This window comes from Neofelis nebulosa, chromosome 16 (genome assembly GCF_028018385.1).
Source record: "Neofelis nebulosa isolate mNeoNeb1 chromosome 16, mNeoNeb1.pri, whole genome shotgun sequence".
In the NCBI taxonomy this organism is placed as follows: Eukaryota; Metazoa; Chordata; class Mammalia; order Carnivora; family Felidae; genus Neofelis; species Neofelis nebulosa.
Genome location: NC_080797.1, coordinates 31,922,937 through 31,939,260, shown reverse-complemented (window position 1 = coordinate 31,939,260; position 16,324 = coordinate 31,922,937). Strand labels below are relative to the sequence as shown.

General features: G+C 45.6%; 2 protein-coding genes across 2 annotated transcripts in view; both read left to right on the top strand.

Moving 5' to 3' along the window:
• The first annotated feature begins 1,299 nt into the window (after positions 1-1,299).
• LOC131496953 (leucine-rich repeat-containing protein 37B-like) lies at positions 1,300-15,577 on the top strand. Its single transcript, XM_058702831.1, has 6 exons — positions 1,300-1,335; positions 5,513-5,635; positions 6,495-6,663; positions 7,618-7,716; positions 14,297-15,450; positions 15,560-15,577. The coding sequence occupies exons 1-6, from the start codon at positions 1,300-1,302 to the stop codon at positions 15,575-15,577; spliced, it is 1,599 nt and encodes a 532-aa protein (XP_058558814.1).
• Positions 15,500-16,324, top strand: part of LOC131497278 (leucine-rich repeat-containing protein 37A2-like) — a 45,228-nt gene continuing 44,403 nt past the window's right edge. The window contains exon 1 of the mRNA XM_058703471.1: positions 15,500-16,169. Coding sequence (XP_058559454.1) covers positions 15,580-16,169 — 590 coding nt within the window. The 5' untranslated portion in view covers positions 15,500-15,579. The remainder of the gene's footprint in view (positions 16,170-16,324) is intronic.

Below are 16,324 nucleotides of genomic sequence, written 5' to 3'. Positions count from 1 at the left end.
GAAAGAATTCTTGCTTAGCAGCCCTCTTTCAGATTGTTCTCCTCCGACGTCCAGATAAGCAGAGAAACAAACCACCGTCTGTCTGCAAAGTAAAAATGGCCTTCGAGGTAGCCCTTCCGGCCAGCCGCTCTCTGCGTCCTTCGTTGGCCCAGGTGCAAAGGGAAAAGAATGATCAGCAAGGCCCATTTTTCCACTTGGAGTTGGAGAAAACACCATTTGAGCAAAAATTCAGGCGGCCGCCTTCTCACCCTGTGGAGCTCCGAGGAAGGCGGTGGGGAGCCTGGGGCACCCGTCACCTGGGATGATGGCACGTCGATACGGGGCCCAGTAAGACCTGTTGCAAGGCGGCGCTTTTCTAACAAGCTGGATCCTTTAGGGCGCAGCCTTCTGAGATTTCGGGGGAGGTAGTCAGCCCCAGGAACTTGAAGATGAAACCGTGCCTAGGCAGCGTTTTCCAAGAGACGTTAGGGCTGCCCACCCCCAGTCTCAGGGCACCCCCGATCTCTGAGCAGCCCCGATGGGCGGGACATCCTCTGTCGCCAGTAACTCTCGAGAATCGAAGAGGTGCCCAGTTCCCCAGTTCAGAAGTTGCCTCTGGCATCTTAGCCGCTTTCTCCAAACCAGCAAACAATTTCTTGCGACCTTCTCTTAAACCTTCTTCTTTTTTAGTTAAAAAACTTTCAAACCTGCAGAGCAGTTGCGAGTGATTCTAGATTCACCCGTTGTTAACATTTTTCCACGTCTGCTTAGTCTCTCTCTATGTATAAATATTAACACTTCACTTTTTTTTTTCCAGAATCCTTTTGAGAGTAAGTTGGGGACATCATGACCCCTCACCCTTAAAATACAATGCGGTCTTAGCAATGAGGACTTTCCCTGGGGTACCTGGGTGGAGCATGCGACTCTTGATCTCAGGGTTGTGAGTTTGAGCCCCATGCTGGGTGTAGAGATTACTTAGACATAAAATCGATGAACAAAAAAAGGACAGCCGGGTGCCTGGGTGGCTCAAGCAGTTAGGCATCCAACTCAGGTCATGATCTCAGAGTTCATGAATTTGAGCCCTGCGCTGACAGTGTGGAGCCTCCTTGGGATTCTCTCTCTCCCTCTGTCTCTCTCTGCCCCTCTCGCGTACGCTTTCTCTTTCTCTCTCAAAAATAAGTAAATAAACATGGTGGGGGGAGGACAAGGACTTTCCCTTACGTAACCATAGTGCGATGATTAAATTCTGGAAATGTAACAGTGATGCAATGCTATTATCTGATGAAGACTCATATTTACATTTCGCCAGTTGTCCCAACGATGACTTTTATAGTGAAGAAAAATAAAAACCTTCAGGTTCGTGTCTCAACACAGGCACACACGCTGCGTTTAGTTGCTATTTCCTGTGGTCTGGAGGTCTTTCCTCAGCCTTCTCTGTCTTTGGTGACACTGACAGTTGAAAAGAAACACAGGCCGTGTTTTGTGAATGTTCCTCATTTCTTGGGTTTTCCTAACTGTGTTCTCATGATTAGATTCAGACCTGCATCTCTGGCAGAAATTCTTTTTTTTTTTTTTCTTTTGTTTATTTATATTTTTTTGTGTGAGAGAGGAAGAGGGAGAAGGAGAGGATTCCAAACAGGCTCCACACACAGTGCAGAGCCCAACTCGGGACTTGATCCCACGACGCTAGGATCACGACCCAAGCCGAAATCAGCCACCCAGGTGCCCCTTGCAGGAATTCTGTAACAGCAATGTTGGGTCTTTGTGGACTCTCAAAATGTCCTTTCCCCAACACGTATGGCTTCCCTGTGTTTCGTTTTCTGGCCTTTGAGAAGACTCTGGCCTCCTTCCATTTTCCAAGCTGCATTCATCACAGAGCTGCGTGGCACCGGTGTGACGGGTTGGTGTCAGCCAAGGCTCAGGCTGACGCGTTCTCCCAGCACTGGAGGCGTGATGGCCACTTGGTCTGTAAAGTCACCTGAGAGAGAGCAGGAAGAATCCCAAAGCAAGGGCAACAATGGACTTCTAGCCTGGCCTCTTGCTTGTGCAGATTGCTGACGAATCCGTAACAGGATTGTTCAGAGGAGAAATGGGTCTGACTGGATTAGGGAAAAAAAGACCAAACTCCCTCCATTTGCCTTATGTACCCGTGTTGCTGAGCTTGGGAATTCTATTTGGATGGTTTTACCTCCTCACTATTCCATCCGTCTCGTTTTTCTCCATTCCAACTACTGTTACTCTAGATGACATCCTTCTCTCTTTTCTAGAGCAGTCTCACTAAACCCACCTCCCATAGAGTTGTCTGACGGGATCCGTGTAGAGCCCAAATCGGAAAATTTCACAGTGGCTTCCATTGCCAGGATAGAATTCCATCTGACCACTACTTTCCCCTGCGGTTTCTTTATTCCATACTCCCTGCCTCAACTTTAAGGCCCCCAATATCAGATGTTTATAAAAACTTCAGCACAGCACCACCTGGGAGCTTCTTAAATAGCATCTCAGGTTCTACATCAGAGCCACTGAACCAGAACCTGCATTTTAGCAAGATTTCCCAGATTTGTGTCCACAAGAAAGAGCAGGAAGGGCTATTTAGAACGTGCTGGAAGGGACTGTTCTGTGCAAGATCTTAGGTTGCCCCTCAGGCTCTTACTGTCCTTGGTACTGAGGCCTGAGGCTCAAACTATTCTTTGATCCAAGGGATTCAGCCCCTAAAATCAAATGTTGCAATCATTTTTCCTAATTTGCAAAAAGAAGGAAATTTCACCGATGAGTTTTTTTCTGTTTTTCTTTTTTTCCATCACAATTTTTCTCCTAAACTTTGACATCCGCTACTACTTCCTAGTTAACAGGATAGTCCTCCGCTGACCGACAACAAAATGGATGGACTAACAGCTAACAAATGCTAGTGCTAAAACTCAAGAGTTGATGGGGGCGCCTGGGTGGCTCAGTCGGTTAAGCCTCCGACTTCGGCTCAGGTCATGATCTCACGGTTCTTGGGTTTGAGCCCCGCGTCGGGCTCTGTGCTGATGGCTCAGAGCCTGGCGCCTGCTTCGGATTCTGTGTCTCCTCTCTCTCTGCCCCTCCCTGCGTGCACTCTCTCTTTCTGTCTCTCTCTCAAAAATAAATAAACATTAAAAAAAATGAAAACTCGAATTGATGGTCCAACAGTTCAGTTTGGCAACAGCAAAACGTTAGGTTTGATTACGTAGGAGGCTTTCATGCCAGAGAGAGGCACAGGTGAAATGTGCCTCATTATGTGCCTCAATTCAATCACCATTTCCTTATCAAGGGCCATGTCAATTCCTTTGAATAAGTTGAGTGAGGCTTAGATTGCCAAACCTTTCACTTTATAATTGTATGTTTTCATCAGCTTTGTCTAACTGGCTTCTTAGTCTAGCTACTTCCTACGGACTTGACTGCCTATTCTTACCCATATGCCCTTCCTTACTGATTTAATCTGGATCGAATCTAAGAATCCTTCTCAAATGTCTGAGTATACTGTCTCCACTTGTTCAACACTGTCTTCAATCCTGGCTCCACTCCCTATGATTGAAATGATCACCTGTCAGGCATTCCTGAGTTTGCAAGCTTCTAGCCTGTGAAGATGTCACCCAGCCACTCAGCTATTACAGATTATGAAATAATTACTTTGTATCAGTTGTGAGTAATGAGGTGTTTTTCTCTCATTGGACATTAAGACCATTTCACAAATGGATTTTGAGATTTCACAGCATAAAGCCCAAAGTCAATATATAGCTGACAGGAGAGAGCATTCTATTAAATTTCTTTATTTATTTAACACAGAGCCTTGGGTTACCACCACCACCACCACCACCCACCCCACCCCACCGCCTACTGAAATTGTTGCCCAATTTACTTATGTGTTCCTTTATACTTTGGCAAGTACACATAGTTTCTGGTTGTTTTTTTTGTTTGTTTACCTTTTATAAATACATATTTAAAAAGAACATATTAAAAAAAATTTTTTAATGTTTATTTAAAAAAAATTTTTTTAACGTTTCTTTATTTTTGAGACAGAGAGAGACAGAGCATGAACAGGGGAGGGGCAGAGAGAGAGGGAGACACAGAATCTGAAACAGGCTCCAGGCCCTGAGCTGTCAGCACAGAGCCCGACGCGGGGCTCGAACTCACAGGCCGTGAGATCATGATCTGAGCCGAAGTCGGACGCTTAACCGACCAAGCCACCCAGGCGCCCCTAATGTTTATTTTTGAGAGACAGAGTCAAAGCATGAGCGGGTGAGGGGCAGAGAGAGAGGGAGACACCTAATCGGAAGCAGACTCCAGGCTGTGAGTTGTCAGCACAGAGCCTGACACGGGGCTCGAACTCACAAACTGTGAGAATCATGACCTGAGCTGCAGTCGGATGCCCAACAGACTGAGCCACCCAGACGCCCCAAGAATAACATCTTACAGTAAAATCAAGGAAAGGCCTAAGGCGTCTGAGAGCTTTTTTTCAGTAGCATGAAGGAAAACGGTTGCCAGCAAGAACTGTGGCAAGGTTATCTAAGGTGACAACTGTCTCTACCACTCAGGGGCTCGAGGCCCTTCTGAAGCTTCCTGGTTGTCCAGAACAGCTCCACTCTGCCTCACCATTAGCCTGTGCTGTAGCACTCAACATTTAAAAGTTCGTCTTCATTTCTCCTTCCTAGCAGGCAGCTTCAGTTGGAGAAAGTAATTTCACTTTTTCATCTACTCATTCATTCACTTAATCCATAGACCTGTGCTTGATTGTAGGAATGAGAAAAGAATAAAATATGGTTCCTTCAAGCACTTAAGGAACTGATAAACTAGTGATAGAGGACGTTGCACAAACAAATCAATAAAGAGTTAATAATACTTTGACTTTATTTGAATTATTTGAATTTTTATGAATATACTAATATACTACACCCCACTTGAAATAGACATTTAAAAAAGAACTAGAGGATGTAAGAAATACACTGTAGCGTGTACGTTATTTAGAGAGTTAACACTGGAGGTATTTGCATTCTCAAAGAAGCTTATTAAGGCAAATGAACCTCTTATTGTTTTATTTGCTTATAAAATTTACAGAAGTATGTATATTCCTTCTTCTAACAGGGGTTAGTAACTTGCGGGGGGTGGGTGCTGCTGATTCAGGTCCTACTCAGGTCCATGTTATCTGCTCTTGAGGTCATATTCTCAAACAGGAGCTACGGGATGAGACAGCAAAAAGTTTACTTCCCTTGCTTACCTACAGCCCTATAATTTGCTTCCAGAGGGCTTCCTTAGTTGCTTTCATCATCACTTTCAATATCAGAGATCACAGAAAGCCGATTAATCAAGGGCCCTGGAAATGATGCATCAAAGTCTATAGCGTAAAAATAGTACATAGCGTTTATTTAGGGTTTATTAGGGGCTGATTTCTTAAAATGTTTCCAGTTTGAGCTTCACAACCTCTCTATGAAATAGGTATTGATAAATCTCAGGTGTATCCAAAGGAAGCCTCTGTGTCAGGTTATGATATTTTCAGGTCTATTTCTTATGTCTTTAGGTTCGTCTTGGCACCAAACGTAAGGCGGTTCAACATCAGGCCCTTGCCCTAAACAGCTCCCAGTGCCAAGAACTGGCAAATTATTACTTTGGTTTCAATGGATGGTCAAAAAGGATCATCAAGGTAAACTTTATAGATTTTCTCTGACTAATTAGAATCATTTCAACACTGAAATTCTGGACTTCAGAGAGGAGAAAACTGGGTTGTGGGGAGATGTGAGAGGCCTCTAACTGGAAGTACCTGAGCCTGCCACCAAGAATTCATAATAATCTCAGTAACTTGGGCGGTGGTGTCCATAATCTTCTCCAGTATTTGTATGGTGTATAATAAAAACCAATTGTCTTCATCCATTTGTAAGTCTTACTTGATTTTGAAGCTATAGGATACCTCCATTGTGGGCTGGGATTGCTGGAGTTTAGTTGCATTTTTTTTTTTTTTTTTTTTAGAGAGAGAGGCAGATTGCAAGCGGGGGAGGGGCAGAAAGAGAGGGAGAGACAGAATCGGAAGCAGGCTCCAAGCTCTGAGCTGTCAGCACAGAGCTCGACGCGGGTCCCGAACCCATGGACAGTGAGATCAGGACATGAGCCGAAGTCGGAAGTTTAACCAACTGAGCCACCCAGGCGCCGCTGGTTTTGTTTTTAATAACAAAACATCTTGAAGCTTACATTCAGATCCAAGGAAGGACCTTCCATTTAAAATCCTAACAGCTCGGGGCGCCTGGGTGGCTCAGTCAGTTGAGCGTCCGACTTCGGCTCAGGTCATGATCTCACGGTCTGTGAGTTTGAGCCCCGCGTGGGGCTCTGTGCTGGCAGCTCAGAGCCTGGAGCCTGTTTCGGATTCTGTGTCTCCCTCTCTCTCTGCCCCTCCCCTGCTCATGCGCTCTCTCTCTCTCTCTCTCTCTCCCTCTGTGTGTGTGTGTGTGTGTGTGTGTGTGTGTGTCAAAAATAAACATAAAAAAATAATAATAATAAAATCCTAACAGCTTCAGGATCTTTCTGACCTTGAAGAAAGGGCAAATGAAGATACTGTGCCACCACTTCAGAAGCAGAGCCTGAAATTCTTCTGTGCTTTAGAGGTGGTGTTGCCATCCTATGAGTGCCGGAGTCCCGGAGCTGGCATGGCCGAGGAGACTTTGGATGACCTGGAGGAAGGTCTGTTTACAGTGGAGGTGGGGGTGGGGGTGGAGGGGAGGCAGAATCCCTCTTTCTTTCTAAAAACTCATCTTTTCAGATACATCATCCAGCCCTCCCCTTTGCTAAGCTCCTAAAGCCCTAGGCAGAGTTTTTCTGGCCTACAGTACAGGCTTTTATCTCAGGCAATACCTGAAGGAACCTTTAACTTTAAAATTCTAAAGCTGACTTTCTGCCAAGAAGTTTAGGAGGAGGGAAGTAATGTTTTTCCCATTTTTGGTTAAGAATTCGCCTTGTGCTAAAATAGTCCTTCAAATACATATCTCTTGCAGCCTGCAGTTATCCCAGCAAAGTAATCATCTAAAGATTTAAACAAACTCTTGTGTAGATGTTGAGTCCTTTGCCTCCTATAAAAGGGCTGGAGTGTAAAGAGTCAAATACAGATGCCTAGAAAAGGTATTCCCATTGGTACTGTGTTTTTTCCCAGTGTCTACAGCACTTAGGCTTAGGGTTTTCAGGGAGGGGCAGGGCTGTTAGCAAGGCTAAGGGAGTAAGGCTCCCTTGGGTGATGCCCAGGAAGAGACCAGGCGGTCATGTGCACTACCACCGAACCCTTCTCCCCATGTGACTCCAGCCCTTGATGCACAGGAGAGTAGGGTCTGCAGTAGGGTCTGAAACTATAGTTTCAGCTTGTCCATTTGAAATCTACGAGCGATGTGAGATCTGTGCCACTTTCTTGGCTTGTGTCTCCCTTTTGGTACTTCCGAAACTTCTGGAGTAGATCAGGGCAGTAAAAATGTGCCCTGCCAGGATATACCTACAGCAGAGTCATTCAACCTTGTGTTGTGGCTGCCCTTACTTGCTCAGATAATGAACTACGAATCATGGATGTATTTTCACTTTTACACATATAACCCCCAAATCAGTTATCATTCAGATAGGCATGTTAAATCCATTTGTTTTGGTTGGATGCAGGGCCATTATCATTTCTTATGAAAAGGAGGACAACCCAGAAGCTTGCTATTCAGAAGGCTGTGTCAGATGCATTCCAGAAGCTGTTGATTGTGATTTTAGGTAAGACTTATTTGATTGTCCGTACAGTACATCAGTTTCAACGAGCAAATAAACTCATTTTGAAAAGTTAATTGGATGAAAACACTTCATATTCTTTTATTCACCAAATGCTTTCAAAGCGGTAGTGTCAAATTTGTTCTTTGTGGCATCTGTGAGAGAAATGACCACAAATATTTTTGTCCCCAGTATATAGATATACAGTGACTTACCTCTGTCCACACAGAAAGTGTTTGACCCAGTCTTCTTTCTTGATTGTTTGCTCATAACACAGAATACTATTGTGAGTATAAGCTTTGGGGGCACCTGTGTGGCTCAGTCAGTTAAGCGTCCAACTGTTGATTTCAGCTCAGGTCATGATCTCACGATGTGTGAGATTGAGCCCCATGTCGGGCTCTGTGCTGACAGCGTGGAGCTTGCTTGGGATTCTTTTCCTACCTCTCTCTCTGCCTCTCCCTGACTCTCACATGCCATGTGCTCTCTCTCTCTCAAAATAAATAATAAAAAAAATAAACTTTGAAGCTTTAGATGTCAGTGTTGAATCTTAGCTCTGTCTCCTAGATTTCTTATGCAATTTTAGGTTTTATAGTCAGATTTGAAGTATGTAATCAATCTCTCTAAGCTGCAATTTCTCTATCTGCCAAGTAAAGGTAATAATTCAACTCACCTCATGGGGGATGAATTGTAAGAGCAAATGAGATGATGGAAAAGTTTAAAACTATCCCTGAAACATGGTAAGCAGAGAAAATATGTTCACTTGTTATCATCGTTTTCCTGTTGGAGAATTTATAAGATTATGTTTTTGGAATCAATTCAGCTTCAGTTTTTGTTTTTGGCACTGACCTATTGGGTGAATATGATTGATTCTTTTTTTTCTTTTTTTAATATATGAAATTTATTGTCAAATTGGTTTCCATACAACACCCAGTGCTCATCCCAAAAGGTGCCCTCCTCAATACCCATCACCCACCCTCCCCTCCCTCCCACCCCCCATCAACCCTCAGTTTGTTCTCAGTTTTTAACAGTCTCTTATGCTTTGGCTCTCTCCCACTCTAACCTCTTTTTTTTTTTTTTCCTTCCCCTCCCCCATGGGTTTCTGTTAAGTTTCTCAGGATCCACATAAGAGTGAAACCATATGGTATCTGTCTTTCTCTGTATGGCTTATTTCACTTAGCATCACACTCTCCAGTTCCATCCACGTTGCTACAAAAGGCCATATTTCATTCTTTCTCATTGCCACGTAGTATTCCATTGTGTATATAAACCACAATTTCTTTATCCATTCATCAGTTGATGGACATTTAGGCTCTTTCCATAATTTGGCTATATTGTTGAGAGTGCTGCTATAAACATTGGGGTACAAGTGCCCCTATGCATCAGTACTCCTGTATCCCTTGGATAAATTCCTAGCAGTGCTAGTGCTGGGTCATAGGGTAGGTCTATTTTTAATTTTCTGAGGAACCTCCACACTGCTTTCCAGAGCGGCTGCACCAATTTGCATTCCCACCAACAGTGCAAGAGGGTTCCCGTTTCTCCACATCCTCGCCAGCATCTATAGTCTCCTGATTTGTTCATTTTGGCCACTCTGACTGGCGTGAGGTGATATCCGAGTGTGGTTTTGATTTGTATTTCCTTGATAAGGAGCGACGTTGAACATCTTTTCATGTGCCTGTTGGCCATCCGGATGTCTTCTTTAGAGAAGTGTCTATTCATGTTTTCTGCCCATTTCTTCACTGGGTTATTTGTTTTTCGGGTGTGGAGTTTGGTGACCTCTTTATAGATTTTGGATACTAGCCCTTTGTCCGATATGTCATTTGCAAATATCTTTTCCCATTCCGTTGGTTGCCTTTTAGTTTTGTTGGTTGTTTCCTTTGCTGTGCAGAAGCTTTTTGTCTTCATAAGGTCCCAGTAGTTCACTTTTGCTTTTAATTCCCTTGCCTTTGGGGATGTGTCGAGTAAGAGATTGCTACGGCTGAGGTCAGAGAGGTCTTTTCCTGCTTTCTCCTCTAGGGTTTTGATGGTTTCCTGTCTCACATTCAGGTCCTTTATCCATTTTGAGTTTATTTTTGTGAATGGTGTGAGAAAGTGGTCTAGTTTCAACCTTCTGCATGTTGCTGTCCAGTTCTCCCAGCACCATTTGTTAAAGAGACTGTCTTTTTTCCATTGGATGTTCTTTCCTGCTTTGTCAAAGATGAGTTGGCCATACGTTTGTGGGTCTAGTTCTGGGGTTTCCATTCTATTCCATTGGTCTATGTGTCTGTTTTTGTGCCATGAATATGATTCTTATATTAGGGTCAGCTATATTTTTGTGAACCTTGAAAGTGGTCAGGCTATTGAATAGCATCGATTGTGTTCTCTTTTGAGTTCTACAATGGTGTGAATGTTACAGGCTGTGCTCCAAGGGAATTTTATAATTAGTAATGAGTCCCCAAACAATTGCCCCCCCACCCCGCCCTCGCCGCTTCACAGTCTTGCAGGCTTAGAGACTAAGAAATCCTAGCTAAGTTTCAGAGGCCTTATTTGCCCATAAGAGTTGACCCTGGATTGGTCTCAGGCTTCCAGCCTGGACAGCTCTTGCAGTGAAAGTTGACTTCCCTGGTCATCAGGTAGAATCTCCGTTAGCTGTCAATTCTGAGTAACAACCTCTAAGAACCAAACTAAACCTTTGGGTTGCTGACCTCTCCCTAACATGCTATGGTATCCCTTGTACACGATCAAAATGTTGTAGCTGTACTTTGCCTTAAGGGGAATTGTATTGTCTGTAAGGGACATGGGCCATTTCTGCCAATAAACTGTCCAAGCGCATTCTCTCCCTCCCCCTCCCCCTCCCCCTCCCTCCAAAGCATTGTTCATTGTATCTGGTGGGATTTTGTTTCCGGGAGTAGACACTTGCCTTGTTTCTAATATGAAGTATCAGCTATAGTCCATGGTCTCTATTCCAGAACTCACACTGACCTCTACCTAATGCCTTACTGTCTAGTCATCTGATTTTGAACATTGTTGTTTCCGTAGTTTTGAACTTCCTGTGTCATTATTCCTTAGTTCCTATCTCTTAAGGTGATAGCGTTGTTGAACCACACAGTTGTTAACTTCATGTGTATTTTTTCACACATAGTTATGATTAACAACTGAAGTGTGAGATGAGAACACTTCTAGGAAAATGCTTTTATTTTCTGCTTTTATAAATAAAAAGAATGTCTAGTTATTGGGTGCTATCATTGTATACAGCCAGTTTTAGAACAAGGAAAATTCTGAATTGATCTTGTTAACTTTATTTATTTTTTAAATGTTTATTTTTGAGAGAGTAAGCAGGGGAGAGGCAGAGAGAGGGGGACAGAGGATCTGAAGTGGGCTCTAGTGCTTACAGCAGAGACCCCAGTATGGGGCTTGAACTCATGAACCATGAGATCACGACCTAAGCTGAAGTCAGACGCTTAACTGACTGAGCCATCCAGGCGCCCTCTTTTTTTTTTTTTTTTTTTTTTTCCAATCCTTATTCACTTTATTTCAGAAAGTGGTAAAATAGCTGTGGAATACAGACCCTGTGAAGAGATCACAGATGCCAGTACTGAAGACGAGCTGCAGGATTTAATTCAAGTATGTGGAGATTAAAGTTCAAGGGTGACATAGCCACTGTAGCCATAATGTAAAGCAACCAGCAGAATTTGGAAGACTTTGGCATTAGCTCTATCATCCTTTGGGAAATGTGAAACTCAGAAACTGCTTTTGACTGCAGGGGATTTCTGGGGCTTTTCCTGAAGTCCTGACCCTTAGCTCTGACCCCTTAATTGAAATTTGGAGAGCAAATTTCATCAGAGCACTCCCACAGTTGTGGACATAGGAGAGGACACAAGCCTTTTAGAGCTCCCCTCAAACAGAATCTCAAGGATTTGGGAACAGAGTAACTATGGCCTTAAATGTGATTATACTACAGCGTTTGAAACCATTATGCCATTCAAATAGGATGTATCACCCAGATGTCGGCATCTCATATATATCTTGCGTGAATATCTTGCTGAAGAACTTTTCTGTAAATCACTCACATGGATGTCCTGAATTAGGGATTAAGTTGCCAAAATAATTTCTAAAAGAAAATACTAACGTGCCACATACAGAATGTTAAAAAAAAAAAAAGGAGCAAAAATGTGTTTCATGTCATTGAGAGCTTAATTTGGGGCTAGATTTGTGAATTTTTTTTTTCAAAGTTTTTTTTTTTTTAATTTTTTATTTTTGGGACAGAGAGAGACAGAGCATGAACGGGGGAGGGCCAGAGAGAGAGGGAGACACAGAATCGGAAACAGCCTCCAGGCTCCGAGCCATCAGCCCAGAGCCCGACGCGGGCCTCGAACTCACAGACCGCGAGATCGTGACCTGGCTGCAGTCGGACGCTTAACCGACTGCGCCACCCAGGCGCCCTGAATTTTTTTTTTTTAGATTTTTTTTTAATGTTTATTTATTTTTGAGAGTGAGAAAGAGCGTGAGCTGGGGAGGGGCAGAGAGAGAGGGAGACGCAGAATCTGAAGCAGGCTCCAGGCTCGGAGCTGTCAGCACAGAGCCCAGCGCGGGGCTCGAACTCACAGACTGCGAGATCATGACCTGAGCCGAAATCAGGCACTCAGCCAGCTGAGCCACCCAGCCGCCCCTAGATTTCTGAATATTTAACTCACCCCACAGTTGCAAAGTTTGTTTTGAAGGGAAGAGAGTGGAGAAAGAGAAGATGGTTACTTTCTGAAAAAGCACTGGAAGATTTTTCGTGCAAAATAATAATGTTAATTGAATCTAAATCAAACCAGTCGAGGAAACTTCAGACGTTTCCAAGTTTAGGCTTTAAGCAGTCTCGCTTCCTGGGTTGCCTGGGTGGCTCCATAGGTTGAGCATCCGACTCTTGATTTTGGCTCAGGTCACGATCCCAGAGTTTGTGGGGTCAGCCCCACGTCGGGCTCTGTGCTGAGCGTGGAGCCTACTTGGGATTCTCTCTGTCTCTCCCTCTGTCCCTCTCCTCCGCTCACACTTTCTCTCTCTCAGGAAAAAAAGAATTAAAAAAAAAAGGTCTAGCTTCCTGAAAAAGGTGAAAAGATGAGAAAAAGATTCAGCATTGATGCTAAAGATTTCAGAAACCTGATTATAACAACAGATCCATTCCTGCATGAGGCCAGTCTTGGAATCAGTTCCATATAAACACTATTCCTGTGTGCTAGACATTGGGATTAAGATAAAAACCCCCTCTCTCTTGCATTTTACATGCTAGAGGTTGTGCCAGACCATAAGCAAGGACTAAAAATACATTAGAAAAGGGGCTGTGAAGGAAGTAAACTGAGTGCTGTTACAGTATTTCAAGAAAATTGTTTAACACGCTGACTTTAACATCCTAAGTGCCTTCTCCATGTGGGCGCACAGAGTGGACCTCTGAAAAGTGGCCTTGTTACTTTTTCTAGATCAATGGCTATGTCCAGTCAAGATGAGATGGGGGAAGTTTTCCCACCCCGTGTAAATAAAGGGCTAGAATTGGTTTCCGGCCCTCTTTCCCAGAATGAATTGCTCAGCACTCCCCCCAAAACTCCTCCTACAGACATTTTGGGGCCATAGCAGATTCAGTGGTAGGCCCCCATCTAACAGAGTGGTGAATTAATAATCAGCCATGGGTATTGAGAATTTAGAGGAAATGGCAACATTTTAGAATATCTGACTGTGAAGTGTGTTCTCCTCCCCGTCGCCCTAACTGGTGCTTATTTTGCAGGTCAGCTACTTTTCTTGGAAGCAGTATGGCCAGGGGGAGGAAGAACGTCTCTCGGATTTAAGCTTTGAAGAGCAAGAGTTCAAATTGCTAGAGCTGGACTAGCATTTTTTAATTTCCCAGGATGCCAGGTCCTGTGGCTTCCTTGGAAGCTCTGCTCCACTCCCCCACCCTTCCACCCCTCAGAGCTGCGGGAGTCCGGGGCCACCCAGATCGGAGTCCAAGTACTACCTTGCTGTGAGTAGCCCCGGGGCGGGGGGGGGGGGGGGGGGGTGGGGGGTGGGGAAGGGGGGAGTGTGGGGGGCGGGGGGAGTGTGGGGGGAGGGGGGTGTGGTGGCCTTTACAGGGTGGAGGGAGGCCTGGGCCCCAAGTGATTCTGGGAAAAGGGCCCGCCCTGGTGGTGTGGAGCCCATCTCCAGGGAGCTAATAAAGGTGGCTAAAGATGTCATAAATAAAGGGTGGGACGTAGGCGTGGGAGGGGCGCGCAGTTGCTGAAGGTGCGCGCGCGCGCGCATCACGAAGCTGCCATTATGGTTTGGCTTCCGCTCAGGGCCCAGTGCCAGTACCCTACTCGCCTGGGTCTCTGCGCCCCGGAGCCTCCGCGTGTCATGTCCTGGCTACGCCTGTTGGCCCCACTGCTTCTCCTTATGTGGCAACCGTTGTGGCTGCTGGTCCAGGCAGCTCAGCCTCCGGAGTGGGCCCTGGACCCAGCCCAGCTAACCGCCGACCCCCTGGAGCCGGCTGAGCCCTGGTCTTCGCGCTCGTCTGATCCCCCGCCCGAATCGCCCCAGGCACTTACACCCCCAGCTGAGCCCGGGGGCTTTAATTACCTGGGGTCCTCTGCTCCAGCCCAGATGTTGGCCCCGCCTAAGGAGTTGACCGAGACTTTGGTTCCATTCCTGGACACGGATTCGGTTGGAGAACTACCCCCAGGGCCAGGTGAGGATCTGAATGACCAGCTAACCCAGCATCAAAGGCTCCCAGAGGTGGTTCCAATGCCAGGTTGGGATCAGAATCAGACCATAGCTCCGCCTCCTCAACTCAAAAGTAAGACTAAAACTGTAGGTTTAGATCAGGCCGAAGATCACCAATCATTTGAAATGCTTGTTCCATCTCTGGATAGTCAGAGTTCAAAGCCAACAAAGTTTATTGCTTCACCCCTAAACTTGAAGGAAGATCTAGCTCAGCATCGAAGGCTTGCCAAAGTTGTTGGAACTCCAAACCAATTTGCAAATAAAGAGCACCTACAACAACAGCTGCAGGATGATTATTTAGATTCCAATATGGGTCTCCTATATCCTGAGGAGAACCTACCTATGGGTTTCCCAGGGGGACCAGATCAACTTCCAAACTTCTCTGAGGAGGCTGAAATTCCTCCACCCTTGCAGAAGACCCCAAATCATCTAGAGTCCCCTGAGGAAGCTGAATCTTTTTTGCCCCAAGGGGAGGCTCAGGCTCAGCATCCAGAGCCCCCTGAAGAGACAGAAACATCTCTACTTGAGCAGAAGGCTCCATCTCAGCGTCCAGAGTCCCTTAAGGATGGAAATTCAGCAAACCCACAAGAGGCCCCAGCTGAGCCTTCAAGTACCCCTGAAGAGGTCGAACCTTCTTCAGTCCAGCAGGAGGCCTCAGCTCACCCTACAGAGGCCCCCGAGGAAGTGGAACCTTCTCCAACCCCCCAGGAGGCCCCTGCTCAGCCTCCAGAGCCATCTAAGGACATCATATCTCAACTGTTAGCACATCATGAAGTAAATGTGCTATCTCCAAGTCAGAGTGAAGCTCAGAAGCCAAGCTTCCCCAATGTCACTGTTAAACCTCTGGATCTTACCATAACTCTAACTCAGCCTGCGGAGCACCCTGAGGAGGCTGGACCTACCCCAGTCCAGCAGGAGGCCCCCGCTCAGCCTGCAGAGCGCCTCGAGGAGGTTGAACCTACCCCAGTCCAGCAGGAGGCCCCAACTCTAGTTCCAGAGTTCCCTACAGCTCCTCCAAAGGACCTTGAGGTAACATTTGCACACCTAGAGCAGGTTCAGGTTCAGCATTCAACCTTGAATAAGGCCAAAACTCAACATTTGGACCCGGGGCTTACCATAACTCCAGAATCCACTACAGAGACTGAACCTTCTCTAACCATGCAAGAGACCCCAACCCAGCCTCCAGAGCCACCTAAGGAGGTTGTTCAGTATCCATCCCAACAGGAAGTGACAGTTCCTACTCCAAGTAAGGATCAAGGTCAGCAACCAACATTGCCCAGTGTCACAGCTCATCATGTGGACTTGGGGGTTACCATAACTCCAGAACCTACTACAGAGGCTGAACATTCTACACCCATGAAGGAGACTACAACTCCTCCCCCAAAGGACCTTGAGGTGACACTTGCACATCCAAAACAGGTTCAGAGGCAACATCGAAACCTGACTGAAGTCACGGTTCCACCTATGGACCTAGAAATTCCTGTAAGTCAGCAACCAGAGTCATTTGAGACAGGTTTTCCTCCAACAACTCAACATCCTGTGGTGCATTTTGTAAACTATACCTCAGAAAAGGCATACACAACTTTAACTTGGCAACCAGAACAGAATGCCACCACAAACCTCAAAATATGTGAGCTCTGTACCTGCAAAGGTGAGACACTGTCGTGTGTCGGTCTCAGCGTACAGCAGAGGCTCCGCAGAGTGCCCGTGCTGGAGCCCGACACCTACAACGGCACCTTCACCATCTTGTAAGAATCGCCTTTACTTGTTTGTTCTCTGCCTCCTGCTTGACATGGCAGTCTCTTCCTCAATGTCGTCCTGGGCCTTCCTCATCTCCCCAACCACGTTGACTGACTTTCTGTTTTTACCTTTTCTTTGTCAACTATCCCTTATCTTCATTTTC